We start from the raw sequence: 20,694 nt of genomic DNA on the forward strand, positions 1-20,694 counted from the left end.
GCCCACGTGGGTGCTAGGACTCAAACCTGAATCTCCCTGCAAAAGTAGTCAGTGCTTTTTTTGTTTGTATTTTGGAGACAGAGTTTCTCTACATAGCTTAGGAGCTTGTCCTGGAACTGACTCTGTAGACCAGGCTGGCCTTGAGCTCCTAGAGACCTACCTGCTTCCACCTCCCATGTGCTGCGACTAAAGGCGTGCACCACCACCACCACCACCACCACCACCACCACCACCCAGCTAGGTTTTTGGTCTTTCAAGTCAGGGTTTCTCTGTGTAGCCCTAGATTCCGGGCACTTGCTCTGTAAACCAGGGTGACCTCAAACCTCAGAGATCCGCCTTCCACTGCCTCCCGGGTGCTGGGATTTAAAGCATGTGCCACAACCCCAGGACATAAGTAGTGCTTTTAACCACTAAGCCATCTCTCCAGACAGATTTTGTCATTCACCTTTCCTACAGCCCTGGGAGGTGTTACTGTACCTGTAAGATTTTAGACAATTCTGAAGCCATTTCTGACTATTCCAGACCCTCTCAGCCTCTGTGCCTCAGTGCTTCCCCTCCTCCCCTGGGAACCAAGGACCTAGCAGCTACACATGCACGTACTCAGTTCCTGAACATTTACCCATATACATATGTTTTGACTCAGTCCCCTGGGAAACGAGGTCAAAATGACCTCTTACCTCTTCTGATCTGACAATAGTTCTCCAGTCAATTATTGGTATTAGCCCTTTTCGATAAGCCAATCATAATGGCCAAGGAACAACCCCTCTTGTTTCTATGGGGCCTTCTCCTTTAAAAGTAGACTGTACCAGCTAGTCGGGGTCTCTCGGCTTCCCAAATGCTGAGGGACCCTGTCATGACAGAATTAATAAAATCCTCATGCTTTTGCATCGGTTGTGGTATATGAGGTGGTCTCTGGGGGTGACTCCATCTCGGCTTGGACACTAGAGTCCAACATACCCATTCTACTGAAGGAGGGAACTGAAGTCCAGAGAGCTTCCAAACCCACCCAAGGTCACACCTCTGTGCTGCGCCTGTGTGTGTGTGTGTGTGTGTGTGTGTGTGTGTGTGTGTGTGTGTATAACCAGATTCCAAAACTGACTTCCTCAGATTTGACAGGTCTGGAGAAATGCTCTGTCCCCAGGCATAGAATTAAGTATCACGTGCTAGGCTGTGTGACCTTGTCTAAATAGGAAGCATGTTTTCTTGAGGCCCTCTGGAAAACACCTGCTTAAGGGGGACCCAGCTCTCCAGAAAGTCTCATGCTCTCTCCTGTACAACAATGAAAAGCGCCTGGTCATATTGAATGGCAGGAGGTGGGGGTGGGGTTAAAAGGCCCCAGAGGCCACACCCCACCGGGATGGCTACTATCTCCTAGAAAGGCCTATTGCCCTGAGTTAGTTTATCACAGCTGTAATGGATTACACTTCATTGACTAGCTGAGAAACACACAAATCATCCCCTCTACAGCTCTTCAAATTAAAAGATGGACAAAGCGCAAAACAAAAAGATGGTGGCGCTGAGTGCTTTCCACACGGGTGGTGGCCTAACTGGCTTCAAGAGGCCAGCTGCGTGCGTCTGCTTCTGGCTTTTATCCACGTTTCTCAGACAGGGCCTCATATAGCCCAGGTTGACCTCTATTCAATATGTGGTTAACTTTTAACTCCCGATCCTCCTGCTTCTACCTCTGGAGTATCAGGATGACTGAATGGACACCACAACGCCTGGTGTAAGCGATGCTTCATATATCCTGGGCAAGTGCTCTACCAGTGGAACTCCAGCTCTTCCCCCTCCTCCTCCCCCGCTCCCCGTTCTCTCTCCTTTCCCCTCCCTCTGTTTTCACACCGACACCCCCTTCCACTATGCTCCCTTATAGGGACCCAGGTGATACCATGGGACCAAGATGGATGACACCAGTTTACGTCTGGTCTTGATGTCCTCAGCATCATTCCATCTGCAAAAGTTTCACTGCCTAAGCCACACCGCCACCTGTGCAGGCCCTAGGCTGGGCTGTCTTCAGATCTTAACCGCATCTGATAGGAGAGAGCCCCAGAAAAGTTAGGAAACCTGCCCAACTTCACACAGCCACAAGGAGGGTTTGAAACTCTGTTGGGTTGCTAGGCACTGCAGGTCCACTGTGGGCTCCTATTGAGGCAGGATGAAAGGGAAGTTTGAGGTGCTTGGGAAGGGATGAATCCCAACACCTGGGGATCTCCTTTATACTTCCTGTTCCCTGAGAGCCTTGAAACTGGGACTGATAAAGCCAAGGTTACCTACAGAGATAACATTGGCTTTTCTTAGGACTTCACAAATAAATAAATGATAAATGCAATGAACCACTCCTACTTTGAGCCAGGAAGTTTGTGGCCCTGAATCTAACCCTATTAGCAGCCCCACCCATCTCTCTCTCTCTCTCTCTCTCTCTCTCTCTCTCTCTCTCTCTATTTTTCCAGGCACGGTTTCTCTGTGTAGCCCTGGCCATCTGGAACTCACTCAGGCTTGCCTCTAACTCAGAGATACACCTGCATCTGCCTCCTGAGCGCTGGGACTAAAAGTGCGTGCCACCAGGGCTGGACAGATGGCCCAGTGGTTAAGAGGACCTGGGTTCAATTCCCAGCACTCACATGGCAGCTCACAACTGTCTGTAGCTCCATTTCTAGAGGCCGAGACACCCTCACACAGTCATACATGCAGGCAAAACACCAAATGCACATAAAAATAAAATAAAAAGTAAAATAAAAAAGAAAAAAGGGAGAAAAAATGCATGCCACCAAGCCTGGCCCAATGTCTCTTATTCTAATAAACAATCTTATAAAAACCACCTGACTTAGTTTCATTTACAAAAGAAAATATTGTTCTTTTTTTCCCTTACTTTTTACTCTTTTTGCTCTTTGATCTTTTGGGGGCCTGTCACCCAGCTTCCAAATAAACACATGGATGCTTATTGTTACTGATAAATGCCAGGCTTTAGCTTGCCTTATTTCTTGCTGGCTTTTCTTTTCTTTTTTCCTTTTCTTTCCTTTTTCTTGCTTTCTTTCTTTCTTCCTTCCTTCCTTCCTTTCTTTCTTTTTTGTTTGTTTTTTTGAGACAGGGTTTCTCTGTTGCTTTGGAGCCTGTCCTGGAACTAGCTCTTGTAAACCAGGCTGGCCTCAAACTCACAGAGATCCACCTGCTTCTGCCTCCCGAGTGCTGGGATTAAAGGCATGTGCCACCACCACCCGTAACACATCTTAAAATAGTCTACAACAAGAAAATTATCCTCTTTTGAGACAAAATCTGTCTATGTAGGCCATTCTGGCTAGGAATTCACAAGAGAATCATTTGCCTGCTTCTACCTCCCTAGTGCTGGGATCAAAGGTGTGTGCAACCAAGTAGGGCCAAAGGAAAACTCTTAGGGGAAATCATTGAACCAACTCATATAGTTTTGTTTTACTTGGTTTTGGTGAGTCAAAGGTTGTAGTAAGAACTGTAGTCTTCATAAGAACAGACAGGAGAACCAATGGGACCAAATAGAAGACCCGGATATCAATCCACACATCTTCAAACACCTGATCTTTGATAAAGAAGCAAAAAAATTTCAAATGGAAAAAAGAAAGTATATTTAACAAGTGGTGCTGGCATAACTGGATATCAACATGTAGAAAAATGAAAATAGACCCATATCTATCACCATGCACAAAACTCAAATCCAAATGGATCAAAGACCTCAACATAAAGCCAGCCACACTGAACCTTATAGAAGAGAAAGTGGCGGGCTGGAAAGGTGGCTCAGAGGTTAAGAGCACTGACTGCTCTTCCAGAGGTCCTGAGTTCAATTCCCAGCAACCACATGGTGGCTCACAACCATCTGTAATGAGATCTGGTGCCCCCCTACTGGCCTATAGGATATATGTAGGCAGAATACTGTATATATAATAAAATCTTTAAAAAAAAAAAGAAGAAGAAGAAGAAGTGGGAAGTACACTTGAACCATTGGCACAGGGAACCACTTCCTAAATATAACCCCAGCAGCACAGACACTGAGAGAAACAATTAATAAATGGTACCTCCTGAAACTGAAAAGCTTCTGTAAAGCAAAGGACATGGTCAACAAGACAAAACAACAGCCTACAGAATGGGAAAAGATCTTCACCAACCCCACATCAAAGGTCTGATCTCCAAAATATACAAAGAACTCAAAAAATTGGACACCAAAAGATCACATAATCCAATAAAAAAAGAAGTACAGACCTAAACAGAGAACTCTCAACAGAGGAATCTAAAATGGCTGAAAGACACTTAAGGAAATGTTCAACATCCTTAGTCATCAGAGAAATGCAAATCAAAACAACTCTGAGATTCCATCTTATACCTGTAAGAATGGCCAAGGTCAAAAATACTGATGACAACTTATGCTGGAGAGGTTATGGGGAAAGGGGAACACTTCTGCATTGCTGGTGGGAATGCAAGCTGGTATAGCCCCTTTGGATGCCAGTGTGGTGATTTCTCAGAAAATTAGGAAACAACCTTCCTTAAGACCCAGTAATACCACTTTTGAGTATATATCCAAAGTATGCTCAATCATGCCACAAGGACATGTGCTCAACTATGTTCACAGCAGCTTTGTCATAGCCAGAACCTGGAAACAATCTAAATGCCCCTCGATCAAAGAATGGATAAGAAAAATGTGGTACATTTACACAATGGAGTACCACACAACAGAAAAAAATGACAGCTTGAATTTTGCAGGAAAATGGATGGAGCAAGAAAACATTATCTTGAATGAGGTAACCCAGACACCGAAAAACAATTATCACATGTACTCACTCATATGTGATGGTTTTAAAACATAAAGCAAAGAAAGCCAGCGTACAAACCACAATCCCAGAGAACTTAGACAACAATACGGACACTAAGAGAGACTTACATAGACCTAATCTACATGGGAAGTAGAAAGTAGAAAAAGACAAGATCTCCTGAGTAAATTGGGAGCATGGGAACCTTGGGGGAGGATTATAGGGGGTAGGGAAGAGGCAGGGAGGGGAGCAGAGGAAAATGTAGAGCTCAATAAATATCAATAAAATAAAAAAATGTAAAAAAAAAAAGAAAACAACTGTAGTTTTGTCCTAAGGAGACAGAGGCCTGGAGATCAGGAGTTCAAGGTCATCCTTGTTTCTATAGAGATTTTGTGGTCAACTTGGGCTACAGGAGAGTTTATGCCAAAGCAAAGGAAAATAAAACCCAAGACACCTAAGAAAAACTCACTGGTGCAGCTGTGTCCGTACCATACCACCCTTTCCCTTCTTGTCTCTCTCTAAATTCTAAACTCAGTCTGACCTATATGTTATCCTTGACCTAACTCAGTCTGACCTATACAGCTTCCCTGTCCTAACTCAGTTTGACCTATGTGTTATCCCTGTCCTAACTCAGTCTGATCTATGCACCATCCCTGTCCTAACTCAGTCTGACCTATGTACCATCCAGTGTAATCTTCTTGGGAGGTTTTACCCAACTGCAGCAGGTTAGGGGAGACTCCTCGGGCTCCTATGACAAAGTTGGGGCATAACTGCTGTCTCTCCCAAAAAAATTTCTTATGCTGGGAGGTAGTACACAGCTTTAATCCCAGCACTTGGGAGGCAAAGCAGGGGGATCTCTAAATTCGAGCCCAGCCTAGTCTACAGAGTGAGTTCCAGGACAGCCAGGGCTACTTAGAGAAAACCTGTCTCTGTCCTGAAAAAACAAACAAACAAACAAAAAACAACAATGAGATAGGGCCTCTCTGTAGCCCTAGAGGTATTGGAACTCACTATGTAGAACAGGCTGGCCTTGAACTCAGCGAGATCCATTTACCTCTGCCTTTAAAGTACTGGAATTGAAGGCTTGTGCCCCCCCTTCTCTTTTTTGTTTGTTTGTTTTTGTTTGTTTGTTTTGAGGCTGCTATTGCCTCCCAAATGCTAGGGTTAAAGGTGTGCAGCACTATCCCTGGATAATTTTATAATTTCTTTCAATGTAAGAGAAGGCTGGGGGACGGGGCAGTGGTGGTGCCTGCCTTTAATCCCAGTACTTGGGAGGCAGAAGCAGAACTCTGTGAGTTCAAGGCCAGCCTGGTCTACAAGAGCTAGTTCCAGGATAGGCTCCAAAGCTACAGAGAAACCCTGTCTCAAAAAAAAAAAATGTTAAATCTGACCAGTTGTGATGGCTCGCTCATGCCTTTTTGGAAAATTTATGTATTTGTCATGTTTACTTCTGTTTTTCCTACATGTCTGCCTATGTACATGTGTACCTGGTGCCCACAGAGATCAGAAGAGGACATCAGATTCCTGGAACTGAAGTTACAGACAGTTGTAAGCAGCCATAGGAATGCTGGGAATCAAACCTAAGTCCTCTGGAAGAGCAAGTAGTGCTCTTAACCACTGAACTATATCCTCAGCTCCCTGACTCACACCTTTGATCCCAGTAAATCACTCAGGCAGAGGTAGGAGGATCTCTGTGAGTTCAAGGTCAGCCTGGCCTACATAATAACACAGTGAGTTCTAGGGCAGCCAGGGCTATGAAGACAGACCCTGTCAAAAAAGAAAATAAAAGGGCTGGATGTTGTTTACAATAATTTCCATTTTTTGTTCATGAAATGTTGATTAGAAATCCAACAGACATTACTGTGCGAATTCATATGAATTAATAGTTTTTCTAAGACTATTTTTACTTATGTGTATGTATGTCTTTGAGGGTGCCTGCATGTACGTGCAGGCGCACTCAAGACCAGAAAAGGGTGTCAGATCCCCTGAAACAGGAATTACAGATAGTTGTGTGCAACTTGGTGGGTACTGTGAACAAACTCACTCAGCCATGTTTCCAGCACCTGTCTATGGGGTTTTCTGTATATATAAAAGTATCTATCCACCTGTGGACTTAGTTTCCCTGTCATCATCCAAGCATACAATGACACACATTAATAACAATATCATAGCAATTGTAACATGTTTTTTGTTATTGTTGTTGCAAAATGTTTCACAGAGGAAAATTCAAATATAGCATCACTTAGATCCCGTAAGTGTTAACATTTTGCAACAATGTAGTTCCTTATTTGCCTGGGAACTTACTTTTTGCTTTTTTGATGAACCACTGAAAACTTCTGGCAGACACTGCTAAGTTACTCTGAAATTTTTCATAATGTGTCTTTCAAAAACATAGTAATGAGCACAATCTTCTCTTTACGTTTGTTTATTTATTTTGAGACAGGGTCTCACCAAGCATCAGAGAGTCTGGAACTCCCTTAGTAAACTCAGGCTGGCTTCAAAATCAGAGAAATCTACTTTCCCCTCTCTCTGGTGTGCTGGGATAAAAGGTGTGCACGACCACGCCTCTACCTCCTCCTCCTTCCTCTTACTTTTTTCTTTTGTGACAGGACCTGGTTCTTCCGACAAGGGTGCCGTTGAACTCATGATCTTCCTGCCTCAGTCTCGGGAGGTGGTCTGATAGCACAGCACCAATCCTGCATTCTAACATTAGCGAGGCACCAGGTGCCCATAGGGATCCACATCTGGACGTCTTTAGTTGTCTGAACAGAAACAGTAAAGCAAACCTGGCTTGGTGTGCACCCTCCCCCTCCCGCTTCTACCTCATCAGTTCTGGGACCACAAAAGTGTGCCAAAACATCCAGATTACTTGGTGCTTGGGATAGAACCCAGGGCTTCATGTATGTGTGTGAGGCAAGTACTCTGTCAACTAAGTTACATTCCCAACCTCAAAGGGTCTTACTTTTACCCTAGATTGGCCTGAGACTTGTTACTCTGTATCCTCCTGCCTCAGCGGGGAGGACTAAGGGAAAGGGCAGTAACTTATCTGAAGGCATATAGAATGGGCATGGTTGGTAGACTGCAGTCAGGTAGGGGGCTCAGCAAGGGTTTCTTGGAGCATGTGGTGGGTTAACAATCGTCCTCCTTCCTGTATGTACCCGCACATGCGTGCTTAGGGAACATCTGCTGCTTAGTGTGTTAAGACCTGAGTATGAGTTTGTTTTGTTTTGAGACAGAGTCACCTTATGTAGCTCAGCGTGACCTGGAACTTCGTCTACAATTCATGGATGATCCTCCTGCTTCTTGCCATCTATGTACTGAGATCATAGGAGAACAATCCCGGATCAACGAGATTTTTTTTTAAAGCGAATCAATTAGTTTATTTTTGTGTGTGCCCCTGTGTATATCAGAGGACAATTCTGTGGAGTCAGTTTTTCCTTTCTGTCATGTGGATCCCAAGGATGGAAGTCAGGTCGTCAAGGGTAAAGGAGGCAGGCTCCATTACCCGCTGAGTCATCTCTCTGGCTCTCTCAACGTTTATTCCTGTGCTTTACAAACAGATTTTTTCCCCTAATGCCAGGCAAAGCTAGTGGAGAGAATGAAGAGTGAAAAAAATGAATGAACAGTCAGAAGAGAGCGCTCCATACGGTAAAGGATCCCTGGGGATCGCCAGTGGAGATGCTCAGGGCCGACCTCATGCGGCCGCGGAGCAGACGCCTGGAATCCACGTAGCAGTTTAGGGGTGCGTGGCCACCTCCATTCGCACGCCGCCGCCCGCAGCGGCCGCCTTCCACGCACCGCTGGCGGAAGGGTCGCCGGCCGGGGCACACGCCCACCTGTCGCGCGCAGGCGCAAAACGCCGCCTGCTCTCCCGCGGCGCGTTCAGTGCGCAGGCGCGGCGGCTGATGCGAGTGTGCCTGTGCGGCGAGAAGATGGCGGCCACGGGGGACGCGGCGTGAGGAGGCAGAGCACCGCCGAGCCTCATTGAGACGGGCCGCCATGGCCCTCCACAATCCGCAGGTAGCGCGGGCCGCGTCCAGGGCGGGAGGTCTGGGCCACGGGAAGGCTTCGGGGCGGCGAGCGCGAGGTGCGCGGCGGCCGGGCGGTGGGGGAGGCGCCGGCACGCTGCCGGCCTAGGCCCGCGCCGCGCCCCTTAGCGCCGCGCGCCCCAGCGCCCGAGGCCGCCCGAACTGCCCCGAGAGCGCCCGAGCCGCCCCGAGAGCGCCCGAGCCGCCCCGAGAGCGCCCGAGGTCGCAGGGAAGGCCTCCGCGTGCCCAGCCGACAGCCGCACAGTCCCAGGCGACGCTCTGGCCCAGCGACTCGGGTGGTTGGTGCGCTACGGCACCGTGGGGACCCGGCCCTCGCCTCCGGGATACTGTTGCATAGAAAATTGGGAACCCCATGGGGTGGCACACTGTGTCTGGCCCGGCACTGACACCTTTTGCACGGAGGCCGGGCTGGGTTAGGGCCCCGGAGGCCGGAGCGCCTGCTGCGCCTTGCTCTCGGTGCGGGAGCTGCTCGCTCAGACCCCCTGATAAGACGCACTTCGGAGAAATGAGAAGTCAGCACGTGGTGCTGCTTCTCAGGGCTGCTTTGGGCCCGGCGTTCGTTGAGGTCTCAAATCTAGACTAGAAATTGTCTCCTTTTATTATAGTCATCTTTGAGTGATTACTGAGAAATAAAGTGAGCCGTGGGAAGCTGGTGGAGAGCCAAATCGCAACCTTTGGTGACTGGGTCTTTACTGGCAGACGAGATAGATCTGGTTAGACCACCTTTGAAAAACGTTTGTGTCTTTTTATTTTGGGGCAGGGTCTCCCTCTGTAGTCCAGGCTGGTCTCTAATTTGGGATTCTTCTGCCTCAGCCTGGTGGGGTTGCATCCACGAGGCACCATGTGCTTTTGAAAGGTTATTTTAATTTTTAATAACGGTTTAAATGAAGGTATGATGTGGGATTTAAACCTCAAAATCTTTTTAAATAAAAGGCTAGATTCTAGGAGAAACTGCCGTTCTATTAAATATGTGATGTTTCTTAGATCAAATCAGAACTTTGCCTGTTTGACCTTTTCCCTCCTTTTGTAAATTTACCTTTGTATTTGGTGTAGTTCTTTGCAATAGAAAGGGAATTCGCAATTGTTGAAAAACTTTTTTTGACAAATGTATCATTCAGAATTTTTATTAGTTTTTAAGTGGTAGACAGATCTTTACAACACAGCCCTGACTGGCTTGGCATTCAGACAACTGCCTGCCTCTGCCTCCAAGGTGCTTGGAGTTACAGGCATTCACGGCCACTGGGCTCTATTCTGACCTTTTTTGCTTGTTTGTCCCCCCCTCATCCCCCCAGACAGGGTTTCACTGTAGGTTTGGAGCCTGTCCTGGAACTAGCTTCTCCCTCCCCCACCCCCCAGTATTTTTGAGACAAGGTTTTTCTGTAGTTTGGTGCCTGTCCTGGAACTAGTTCTTGTAGACCAGGTTGGCATCGAACTCTCAGAGGCCAGCTTGCCTCTGCCTCCTGAGTGCTGGGATTAAAGGTGTGTGCCACTACCACCTGGACTTTTTTTTTTCTTAAATTTTATGTGAATGAATGCTTTGTGTGTATGTGTTTTTCTGGTGCCTATCGAAGTGAGATGAGGGCTTTGGCTTTCTTGGAGCTGGAATTAGAATGGCTATCATCCTCTGTATGAGTGCTGGGAATGGAGCCTGAGTTCTCTGCTAGAGCAAATTCTTTAAACCTTGGAGTAATCTGTTCAGCCCTTCCTCAGAGGTTTTGGGGAGATTTCAGCCTCTTGCTCAACTCAAATATGACTTTAGTCTCAGCACTAGGGAGGCAGAGGCAGGCAGAGCCCTGTGAGTTCGAGTCCATCCTGGTCTACATAGTTCCAGGATGGCCAGAGCTATATAGTGAGACCTTGTCTCAAAACAAACAAATTCTAGTTGACTGCCTTGTTTTATTTTGGAGTTAGTCTGTAGGGTTCATTCTGAACTGAGCTGTAATGTAATGCTTTTCTTTGTGGGTTCTTTTTTTTTTTTGAGATGAGCAGAGCATGTTTAAGCTTAATTGGCTTTCTCAATCACCAGGAACAATGTCAAGTTGATGGAAATGCTAGTGATGCTTTGGAAGCTTGCAATTAGACTCTTTAGGAGTCAGACTGGTAGGTCTAGCTAAACATAAGTGTTAGTAGTGCCTTGGATTGTCTAGTGGCAGAAAGGGGGAAAGGTGATAGTTTGAGTCCTATTGTAATTTTAAAAGAATAGTAGTAGAAAAGCTGTGTAAGATTAAACACCTGTAAGTAACCTCAGGCTGGGAGAGGTGGAGACAGCAGGTTCAGGAGTCTAAGGTCAACCTCGATTACTTAGCAAGTTTCAGGCCACCTGGGTTATAAGAGTACCCCCCCCCACACACATATACACACACATATACACACACACACACACAAAAGAAAAAACAAACAAGACAAGATTTCACTGCTGGATCTGTCTTGTTCTGAGTATTTTAATAATTAGTTCATTCATTCATTCATTCATTCATTCATGAACTACTGGCAGTGTACCATGTGTTAGCCTCCATGATATGTAAACTGGTTTTTCTTTTTTTGGCTTATTCACTTTTTATTTATTTATTTATTTTTCAAGACATGGTTTCTCTGTGTAATAGCTTTAGCTGTCCTGGAACTTGCTCTTGTAGACAAGGCTAACCTCAAACTCGTGGAGATCCGCCTGCCTCTGCCTCCCCGGTGCTGGGTGCTGGGATTAAAGGCATGTGCTAGGTTTTCTTTGAAGTAGTTTCCACGGGTTCAGATAAGGGTCAGTTTTCAGTGTGCAGAGGTTATGGGTTAACGCTTTCATATTTTGTAGCCATTTTCATGTTTTGAACTATGTGTTTGAACCCTGTTCTGTGGATTAAAGAGCAACAGTGTAGAATTTAGAAACACCGTGTAGGGTGCGTTCCTGTCCCTCAGCCGAACCAGTTTGGGGGAGGAGCTGTCACCTGAGCTGGAAGTGAATCTGGGATGCCTGCTGTCAGAACTGGCTCAGTGAGTTGAGGAGATTAATTTGAAGCTACCAACATGCTTTGTACTTGAAGGAAAGTACATGTTGAGTCCGTAGTGTTGTTTCTCTACCCAGACTGGAGAGATGTTGGTTTCTGTTCTCCTTTACACAGACCCCGAAATCTTTCATGCTGGAATTTCTTCTATGTAGTTGATAGCATATGGCCAAGTGTTAAACTATCATGGAAGTAATTTGTAACTGATGGCTAAATTAGGGTAATTCTTAAAAGTATATTTTTGACACAGTGTTTTACTATGTAGCCCATAGTCCCAGGGCCGTGGTCTGCTCAGACTTGAGACTTCTACAGCTCCTACTTCAGTTTCCTGAGTTACCTTACTCTGCTGTGCCATCAGAATCACAATCCTACAGGGGTGGGTGCAACTGAAATAAATAGCAGTTTTGAAGTGGTAACGGGGTATATAAAGATTTTTTGGGGAAACATAAAAGTAAAACATTTCAGTCAGTTTTGAGACTGTATGTGCAATAAGAAGTGCAGGAGCGAGGAGTCTCCTGAATGCCTGTTGCTGTGTTTAGGGCCTCACCCTCTTGTCCTTTCAGCTCACCCTGTTGGGAACTCAGAACGGCAGTGGGCGGGCAGTAAGTGGACAGACTGGATTTTGGATTCTTCTCTAGGGCTAACATTTATGTTATGTGGAAGTAGAATGGTTTGAACAGTGGCACACATAGGAACTTGAAAGGAGAAAGAGATGCCATAATTTGGTGATTGCCTCATGCAGGCTAGATTGTCAAGAATGGGGAACAGCTGTCATTTCCACTTGGATAAGGTACATCTAGTCATTTTTAGTTTTGAAAGTTATAGGTGTGTAAGTACTTCTGAGCAGTGAATCAAGTTTTAGGGTACATTTGATGTCACTGGGGGACACTTCTTACTGATAATTTACCAAAGTATGGGAAGTGGTTAGCAGCACTTGTTTGAATTTGTCATTAGGCTAGGGCATTGCAGTCGACTGTTGCGCATGAAGAGTCACTGTCACAGTAGACACATGCATCTGCAGTGGAATTTGCTGGCCGTGGGATGTCGGATTAGTGTCATTTGTCTTTTAGTGCCACTTCAGCAGGGCACTATTCATTTCTAAGATTTGCTTGTGCTTGGACTGCAGTTTTTCTGTCTGTGGAAGTGATCTCCTAAAAGGCCTTGTGTGACCATCCTGTTGGGACAGGTTGGATTAAGAACTAGTGTTGGGAGCTGGAGAGATGGTTCTGTGGAGGTGATGGTTCTTGCAGAGGACCTGGATTTGATCCCATGTGGTGGCTTAGAATGTTGCCTGTAACGCCAGTCCTGGGATATTTGTCACTTTTTTCTGGCATTCTCAAGCACTGAATGCACACAATACCCAGACATACATACATGTAAGCAAAAACACTCGTATTCGTAAAATTAGAAAAATCAAAACAAGTATTGGATAAAGTTTGTTGGTGCACATGTTTACCTCAGCATGTGGGAGACTGAGCATGGTTGGGAATTTGAGGCCAGTATGGGCAAAATTCTGTCTGAAAAAGGCAGAATGAACATAAATTGGAACACAAAAGTTGCCCACATGCATGTTTATTTGTTTCAAAGATCAGAAAATGTATGATTTGTAGCCGGGCGGTGGTGGCGCACACCTTTAATCCCAGTACTCCGGAGGCAGAAGCAGGCGGATCTCTGAGCTCTAGGCCAGCCTGGTCTACAAGAGCTAGTTGCGGGACTGGCTTCAAAGCTGCAGAGAAACCCTGTCTTGAAAGACCAAAAAGAAAAAAAAAAAAGGAAATTGTGATTTGTAGTAAACCTGAGTGTGACTCTTCAGATTACAGATGTTCATCAACTGGTTCTTTTCTTTCTTTTCTTTTTTTTTTAAAGATTTATTTATTTATTATGCATACAACATTCTGCCTCCATGTATGCCAGCAGGCCAGAAGAGGGCACCAGATCTCATTACAGATGACTGTGAGCCACCATGTGGTTGCTGGGAATTGAACTCAGGACCTCTGGAAGAGCAGCCAGTTCTCTTAACCTCTGAGCCATCTCTCCAGCCCCTGGTTATTTTCTTAGTATTGAGAAATTCTTTGGCAGTGATCCAGTTTTCATTGGAAGACCTAGAAAATTAGAAGCGCCCCGCTCCGGTTCTCTGCCCATCTCAACACCTGTTGTTATTTCAATTATTCTCCTGGGAACAGGGCAGGTGAGCTGTTGGGATGGAAGAGGGATTTGGGACTGGTATCAGAAGACTCAAGGACCTCTTCCTGGAACTTTCATACTCATAGGAGAGTTGAGAGGCTGTACAGGACACATGGGAACGGGGCTGCTTCCTGTGTGTAGGTGCGTGCCCATGTGCATGCTGAGACCAAAGAGCTACACTTAGTTGCTTCCCTCCCTTAGTGCCCTGAGGCAGGGTCTCTTACTGAAGCCAAAGCTTTAGTTCCAGACTGGCTGAAAAACCAGTTAGCTAGCAGGCTCTGGGGTCTGTTTGTCTTGACCTCCCCAATGCTGGGGTTGACCTGGCTGACTTTTTAGAGTACTTAGGACCCTATTTTAGTGGGCTGTGCCTGTATGCATCTTTGGCAGTCATCTTGAGGATCATCTCCTAGTGTACTCTGATCTAAGAGTCTCACAAGTAGTGGCTTAAACAAAAGCCTATCCTTCAGTCATTTGGTGTCTAGTTAACAGCAGCCACACCATCTCTCTTTATGCTTTTTTTCAAAGTTTTTCAGGCAGTGGTGGTATACTTCTTTAATTCCAGCTCTCAGGAGGCAGAGGCAGGTGGATCTCTTTGAGTATGAGGCCAGCCTGTTCTGCAGAGCAAGTTCAGGACAGCTAGGGCTACACAGAGAAACTCCACCTCAAACAAAAATATTTAAGGTGTGCAAACATGTTGGTAGACCCTTGCTTCTTTTTTTCTGGTCTAGTGGTGTGTGGTGTGTGTGTGTGTGTGTGTGTGTGTGAGAGAGAGAGAGAGAGAGAGAGAGAGAGAGATCTGAGAGAGAGTCAGAGACCTTTAAATGTAGCAAGGCTTCCTTCAAACTTGCTATTTAGCCACATAGTCAAGGACAGCTTTTGAGCGTCCTGTTTCTACCTTTCCAGTGCTGGGGGCTACCAGTGCTGGTTTATAAGATGCTGGGGATTGGGGATCCAAAAGATTTACTGTGCCATATCTACTGCGAAGAAATACAGATGTCAGGTGACATATAAGTGCTCCTTAAGAACTAAACTCAGAGCTGGACAGTGGTGGTGCATGGTTTTAATCCCAGCATTTGGGAGGCAGAGGTAGGTAGATCTCTGGGGGTTGGAGGTTAGCTAGCTACAGAACAAGTTCCAGGGGAGCCAAAACTACTCAGAGAAACCCTGTCCCGAAATAACAACAAAATGCCAAACAACTTAATTTAGTAGAAAAGTACTAAGCCTGTAACAGAGCTCTCCTATAGGTCAATTTCAGTGGGTACCCTGGCTGGATGGAAAGAAGCTGCCTGGTGAAGAGTGTACCCTGAATCCTTAATTGGGTATTTTGACTGTGTGGGACATGGTTGATACAACTCTGCATTCACAAAGACAGAATTTGGAAGACTGAGGTCTTTCAGTCACAGCTGCTGACTGGGAACATGTAGCAATCATGTCTTGGTCTCCTGAGTGTAGTGATTAGAGGTGTACACGATGTCCTGCAAAATTCATTTTTATGTCTTAAAATATCAGAGTAAGGCTGAAGTAATACATGGATTGCGTTTTGCAAATCGTGGACCTTGTCACCTAGACAGCCGAAGAGTATTTAATGGAATCCATTAGCAAACCTGCAATCCCCTTTCATAAAGAATCCAAGGCTACACCCCTGGGGCTCTCACTAATACACTGGTGCCCTTGCTGGGACAGAAACCGTCACCTTGACTACATTGCTTTTATCTAAGTGTTGTCAGGAACACCCATTAACTTATGGGTTTATTGGTATTCTAGCAACTGCCAAGTGGTTTTCTAGCATTTCTTTCTGTCTTCTGCATTTCACCTGTATTAGGCTTGGCTCAGAGAAGTAAAGCTAGGGTATCTCTGATGTGTGGGGTGTGTGTGTGTGTGAGTGTGATAGGGGAGTGCATGTGTGGAAGCCAGATGACAACTCTGTAGGTTCAGTTCTTTCCTTTCACTTTTATGTGGGTTCTAGAGATGAATCCCAAGTCCTGGTTATACAGGCTGCCTTTACCTGTTGAGCCAAAATGCTGGCCTAGGACTTAACATTAAAATACATGCTTCTGCATTCTTTACTTTCCACTAATTGTAGCCACAAGGTCAAAGCTGTAGGGAGTCAGGTGGGACCCCAGAAATCAGAATAGGGGTCTTTCCCGAGAGAGATTGAGATTGAGACATAATTCCAGGTTCTGTGATTTCTGTCCATTCTGTTTTTCTCCCCATGTGTATGAGCATTTGCCTGCATTTGTTTGTGGCCCTATGAAGGCCAGAAAACTATATTGGATCCCCTGGAACTGGAATTGGATAGATATGGTTGTGAGCACCATATGGGTCCTGGAAACCTGGCCCTTTGCTAGAGCAGCTAGTGCCTTTAACTACTGAGCCATACCCCCCTTCCCTTTTAAAAATAATTTAATTTTTGTGCATTGGTGTTTTGTCTGCATGTATGTCTGAGGGTGCTGGGATCCTCTGGAACTGGAGTTATAGACAGTTGTGAGCTGCCATGTAAGAGCTGAGAACTGAACCCGGGTCCTCTGGAAGAGCAGCTAGTGCTCTTAACCACTAAGCAATCTCCAGCCTTCCAACCCCTGTTTTAAAATTTAGCTGTTATACAAAGAAACCCTGTATCAACCCTTATTAAAATTAAATTTTTTTTTCTGTGATGGAGCAAAAGCTGTACCCCTGAGCTAAGCTACTACCATACCATCTTTATATATGTAAATGGTTTTTGTTTTTCCAGTCAGGATAGCTCTGGCTGTTCTGGAACTCTGTAGATCAGGCTGGCCTTACACTTAGGTCTGACTGCCTCTGCCTCCAGAGTGCTGGGATTAAAGGCATGTGCTACCATCTCCCGACTTTTTTTTTTTTTTAAAGACTTGTTTTAGGTTCACAACAAAATTGAGAAGATAAATTGGGTGGTGGAGGTGCACGCCTTTAATCCCAGCACTTGGGTGGCAGAGACAGGCAGATCTTTGTGAGTTCAAGGCTAACCTGGTCTATTGGGCGAAGTCCAAGACAGGATCCAAAACAAAAACAAAAACCAAAAAAAAAACAACCCCAAACCAAAACAAAAAAAGAAGGTGGTTGTGGCACACGCCTTTAAGCCCAGCACTTGGGAGGCAGAGGTGGGCCGATCTCTGTGAGTTTGAGGCCAACCTTGTCTACAAGAGCTAGTTCGGGGACAGGCTCCAAAGCTACAGAGAAACGCTGTCTCGACGAAACTAAAAAAGAAAGAAAAGAGAGAGAGAAATTGAATTGAGAAGATGACGACGTCTCTCACTTGTAATCTTGTAAGTAGTATTTTCCTTTTCCTTTAGGTGGTTGCCAAGACCATCTCTACTTAAGACCCAAATTAGGTTTCCTGGGTAGGTGTGATCATTTGGTAGAAAGGGGCATGCAGTACAACCCTGGGCTTTGAAGGAACATTGCGGTTTGTGTGGTCCTGCGTGGGTCTATATGGCCTGTGTCAGCTCTCACACACTGTTATCACCATTCCACACACACCACAGAAGAGAGGCAGGGCTCTAGATCAGGAGGTTGATCAGCCACTGGTTCTAGAGACTTATTTACGTGGGTCTTTGATCTTCTAGAGGACACGAGGCCAGGACCTGCTGTCCACACAGGGACTCTTCTAGCGATTCTCAAATGAAAGGTAGAGTGAAGGATGGATGAAATAAACCTGGGCGTGCTTGCGGTGCTACCGTGTTGGCTAATGTGTGGGTTACACTTTGATAACAGTCCTTTCAGATTTTAATTTATTTTGGGAAAAAAAAGACATGTCATTTGTGAGCAACTTACTCCCGCAAAGGATATGGGAAAGGAAAAGATGAAAGTGCCCAAGTGAGCCTTCATCTTCAGTTTGTCATCTGTATGTTTTTGGTTAGGCCTCGGTCTCTCTGAGTTGGTAGTCTGGGCAAGTCACTGGATTTGGAATGCTCTTTGCCCAAGCACTCTGTCAGGGACTGAGCTGCCACACTCTATCTGTGTCTCTGTAGTCTGTCCTCCAACCCCACCACTCCATTCTGGGATCCCATCTTCAGGTTGTAGTGTGCCATATACTGGAACAAACAGTTTAGAAACTATTCTGTAAACATTTCAGTAAATTTTTTATTATTTTATGTATATAAATGTTATACAACGCATGTGCCTAGTGCCTACAGAGGCAAGAGAGGGCATTATATCCCTCTCTAGCCCTACATTCCACTCTTCACTGTAGTCTTGTGCTCTAGCTTGATACTGTAAAAAGAGGTGATCCCAGATAGTAGGTTCTTGTTGGTCCATTACCTCTACTAGAGGGCCTAAAGGGCAGGCCATTCTTTGGAGAGAGTGGTTGGTCATCCATCTGAGTGACTAGAGAGGAATCTGCTAATTAACCTGAAATGTTTCTTTTCCTTTTCCTTTTGAAACATTTTTACTTTATATATATGGGTCTTTTTGCTTGCATGTATGTCTGCAACGCATTTATACAGTGCTGGTAGAGGCCAGAGGAGGGTGATACCATGGGACTGAGTTACAGGCAGTGGTGAGCCACCTTGTGCATCCCAGTACTTAGGAAGAGCAGTTAAGAACTGCTGACCCAGATGGGCGGTGGTGGCACTCGTCTTTAATCCCAGCACTTATGGGAGACAGGCAGGTGAATCTCTGTGAGTTCGAGGCCAGCCTGGTCTACAAGAGCTAGTTCCCGGACAGGCTTCAAAACCAGAGAAACCCTGTCTCGGAAAAAGAAAAGAAAACAAAACAAAACAAAAAAACAAAGGAACCGCTGACCCATCTTTCCAGGCCCTTAACCTAAAGTGTTTTCTGTCTTCTCCACAGTCATCTTTCCCTCTCTTTATCAGTGTCCCGCAGAGGCCCGCACACTGATAAAAACATTCCTTCCCTCTAACTCCTGACTTTTTTCCATACTAGCACAATAAAATGCAAAACTAGGGCTTTTGTGTTAGTTTGTGAGTCTCCCCTCCCTTCCACTCTACCTCACTCTATGGCATTCGTTGTCCTAGAACTCACAATGTAGACCAGGCTGGCCTCAAACTCAGATGCAAAGCTGGCAGTGGTAGAGCATGCATTTAATCCCAGCAGGCCAGCCTGTACTACAGAGTGAGTTCTAGGACAGCCACGGATACACAGAAACCCTGTCTTGGAAGAGGAAAAAAACACAAAACTAAAATGAAACAAAAACCCTCACACCTCACAGAGATTCACCTGCCTCTGCCTGGTACTAGGATCAAAGACTTGTACCACCGTAACCTTTCATAAAAGATGTTTTAATGCCTCCAGTCTAGGGCGAGTGTAAATGCCAAGAAAAACACAGGCTTGCCCATCTGTGATGGTGCATGCCTTTAATACCAGCAGAGGCAGTTGAATCTCTGAGTTCAAGGCCAGCCTGATCTACAAGAGCTAGTTCTCTGTTACACAGAGAATCCCTGTGTCAAAAAACCAAACCAAACCAAAAAAACCGCTGATTTTTTTGAGACAGGGACTCTTGTAGCCCAGGTATCTTTGAACTGTGCCTGAAAATGATCTTGAGCTTTTGATCCTTCCTCCACTTCTGTAATGCTGGGCTCCCAAGAATGAACAGCTCTACCCTGTTCTATAGTACTGAGGAATGGAACCCAGGGCTTCCTGCATCTTATGCAAGCACTCCTCAGCCCTATTATTTTGTTAAGATAGGTCATAGCTCAGGCTGACCTTGAACCTGTTTCCCATACACTTCCCAAATGTGCCACCAAACCATATCAACCATATTTGCCTTTTCTTTTCTCTTCCTTCCTTCCTTCCTTCCTTCCTTCCTTCCTTCCTTCCTTCCTTCCTTCCTTCCTTCCTTCCTTTCTTTCTTTCTGTCCTTTTCTTCTTTCCCTCCCCTCCCCTCCCCTCCCTCCCTTCCCTCCCTTCCTTCCTTTCTTGGCATCTGTAGTCCTGGCTGTACTGGAACTCTGCTGGTCTCTATGTAATCCTGGTTACACACGGATTAGGCTAGCCTTGAACTCAGAGATCCTCCTATCTCTGTTGAGTGTGCACCACCACTCACAGTTCTTTGTGTTTTTAAGATGCTTTTTCTCTTGTTTCTTCAGGCTAGGTGATGTGCATCAGCGTGTCATACTGCAATTACTGTGTCATATCCTTCTGTACTCCTGACAAGCGCAGTCCTGAGAGCTGAGTGAGAGACAGCACTCTGTAGTACTAGCAAGTGCGGGAGTGCCAGTTAGTGAGCATGCCCATTCCTTTGCTGGCATGGCTGGAGTTAGGGCAAGTTGTTCCCGAGACCTTAGGAGACCATGGGCTTTGTTCTTCCCAGTTAGAGCTCTTTACCTGCTCAGTTTCCCACGTCCCTGTTTCCCCACTCCATCTTCTGTTTGTGCCCGTCTCTGTTCTCCTTCCTGACATTTTTAATTCACATGCCCCCATGCTGGAACATACCAACTCACTGTGGCTGGACTGTGGCAGAAGTCATCCCAAAATGTGGCTTATGACAGCCCACCCCCCCAGCTGTGGCGTGGCTTTGTACCCAGCATTTATGATCTTTGAACACCCATAGATGTGATATTGGTGCTTTGTGCTCATCTTCTGCTCTGTAAGCCTAGGGCGAAGACTTTTGCTTGCTCATCATTATGTCCCGGAGTCTACAGCATGGAAAATGCTCAATTAGTATGGATAGATTAATTAATGGAAGATATACTGTAGTTTATGCTTGAAGCCCAGAGTCAA

The 20,694-nt window shown here is 45.6% G+C and overlaps 1 protein-coding gene across 2 annotated transcripts in view; it reads left to right on the top strand.

The window, feature by feature from the left end:
* The first annotated feature begins 8,657 nt into the window (after positions 1–8,657).
* Positions 8,658–20,694, top strand: part of Usp10 (ubiquitin specific peptidase 10) — a 50,663-nt gene continuing 38,626 nt past the window's right edge. For both annotated transcript variants that reach the window (XM_085681796.2, XM_085681797.2), the window contains exon 1: positions 8,658–8,792. In XM_085681796.2, the coding sequence (XP_085537922.1) occupies positions 8,772–8,792 (21 nt within the window). In that variant the 5' untranslated portion in view covers positions 8,658–8,771. The remainder of the gene's footprint in view (positions 8,793–20,694) is intronic.

Source organism: Myodes glareolus, chromosome 22, assembly GCF_982192425.1.
Source record: "Myodes glareolus chromosome 22, mMyoGla1.1, whole genome shotgun sequence".
NCBI lineage: Eukaryota > Metazoa > Chordata > Mammalia > Rodentia > Cricetidae > Myodes > Myodes glareolus.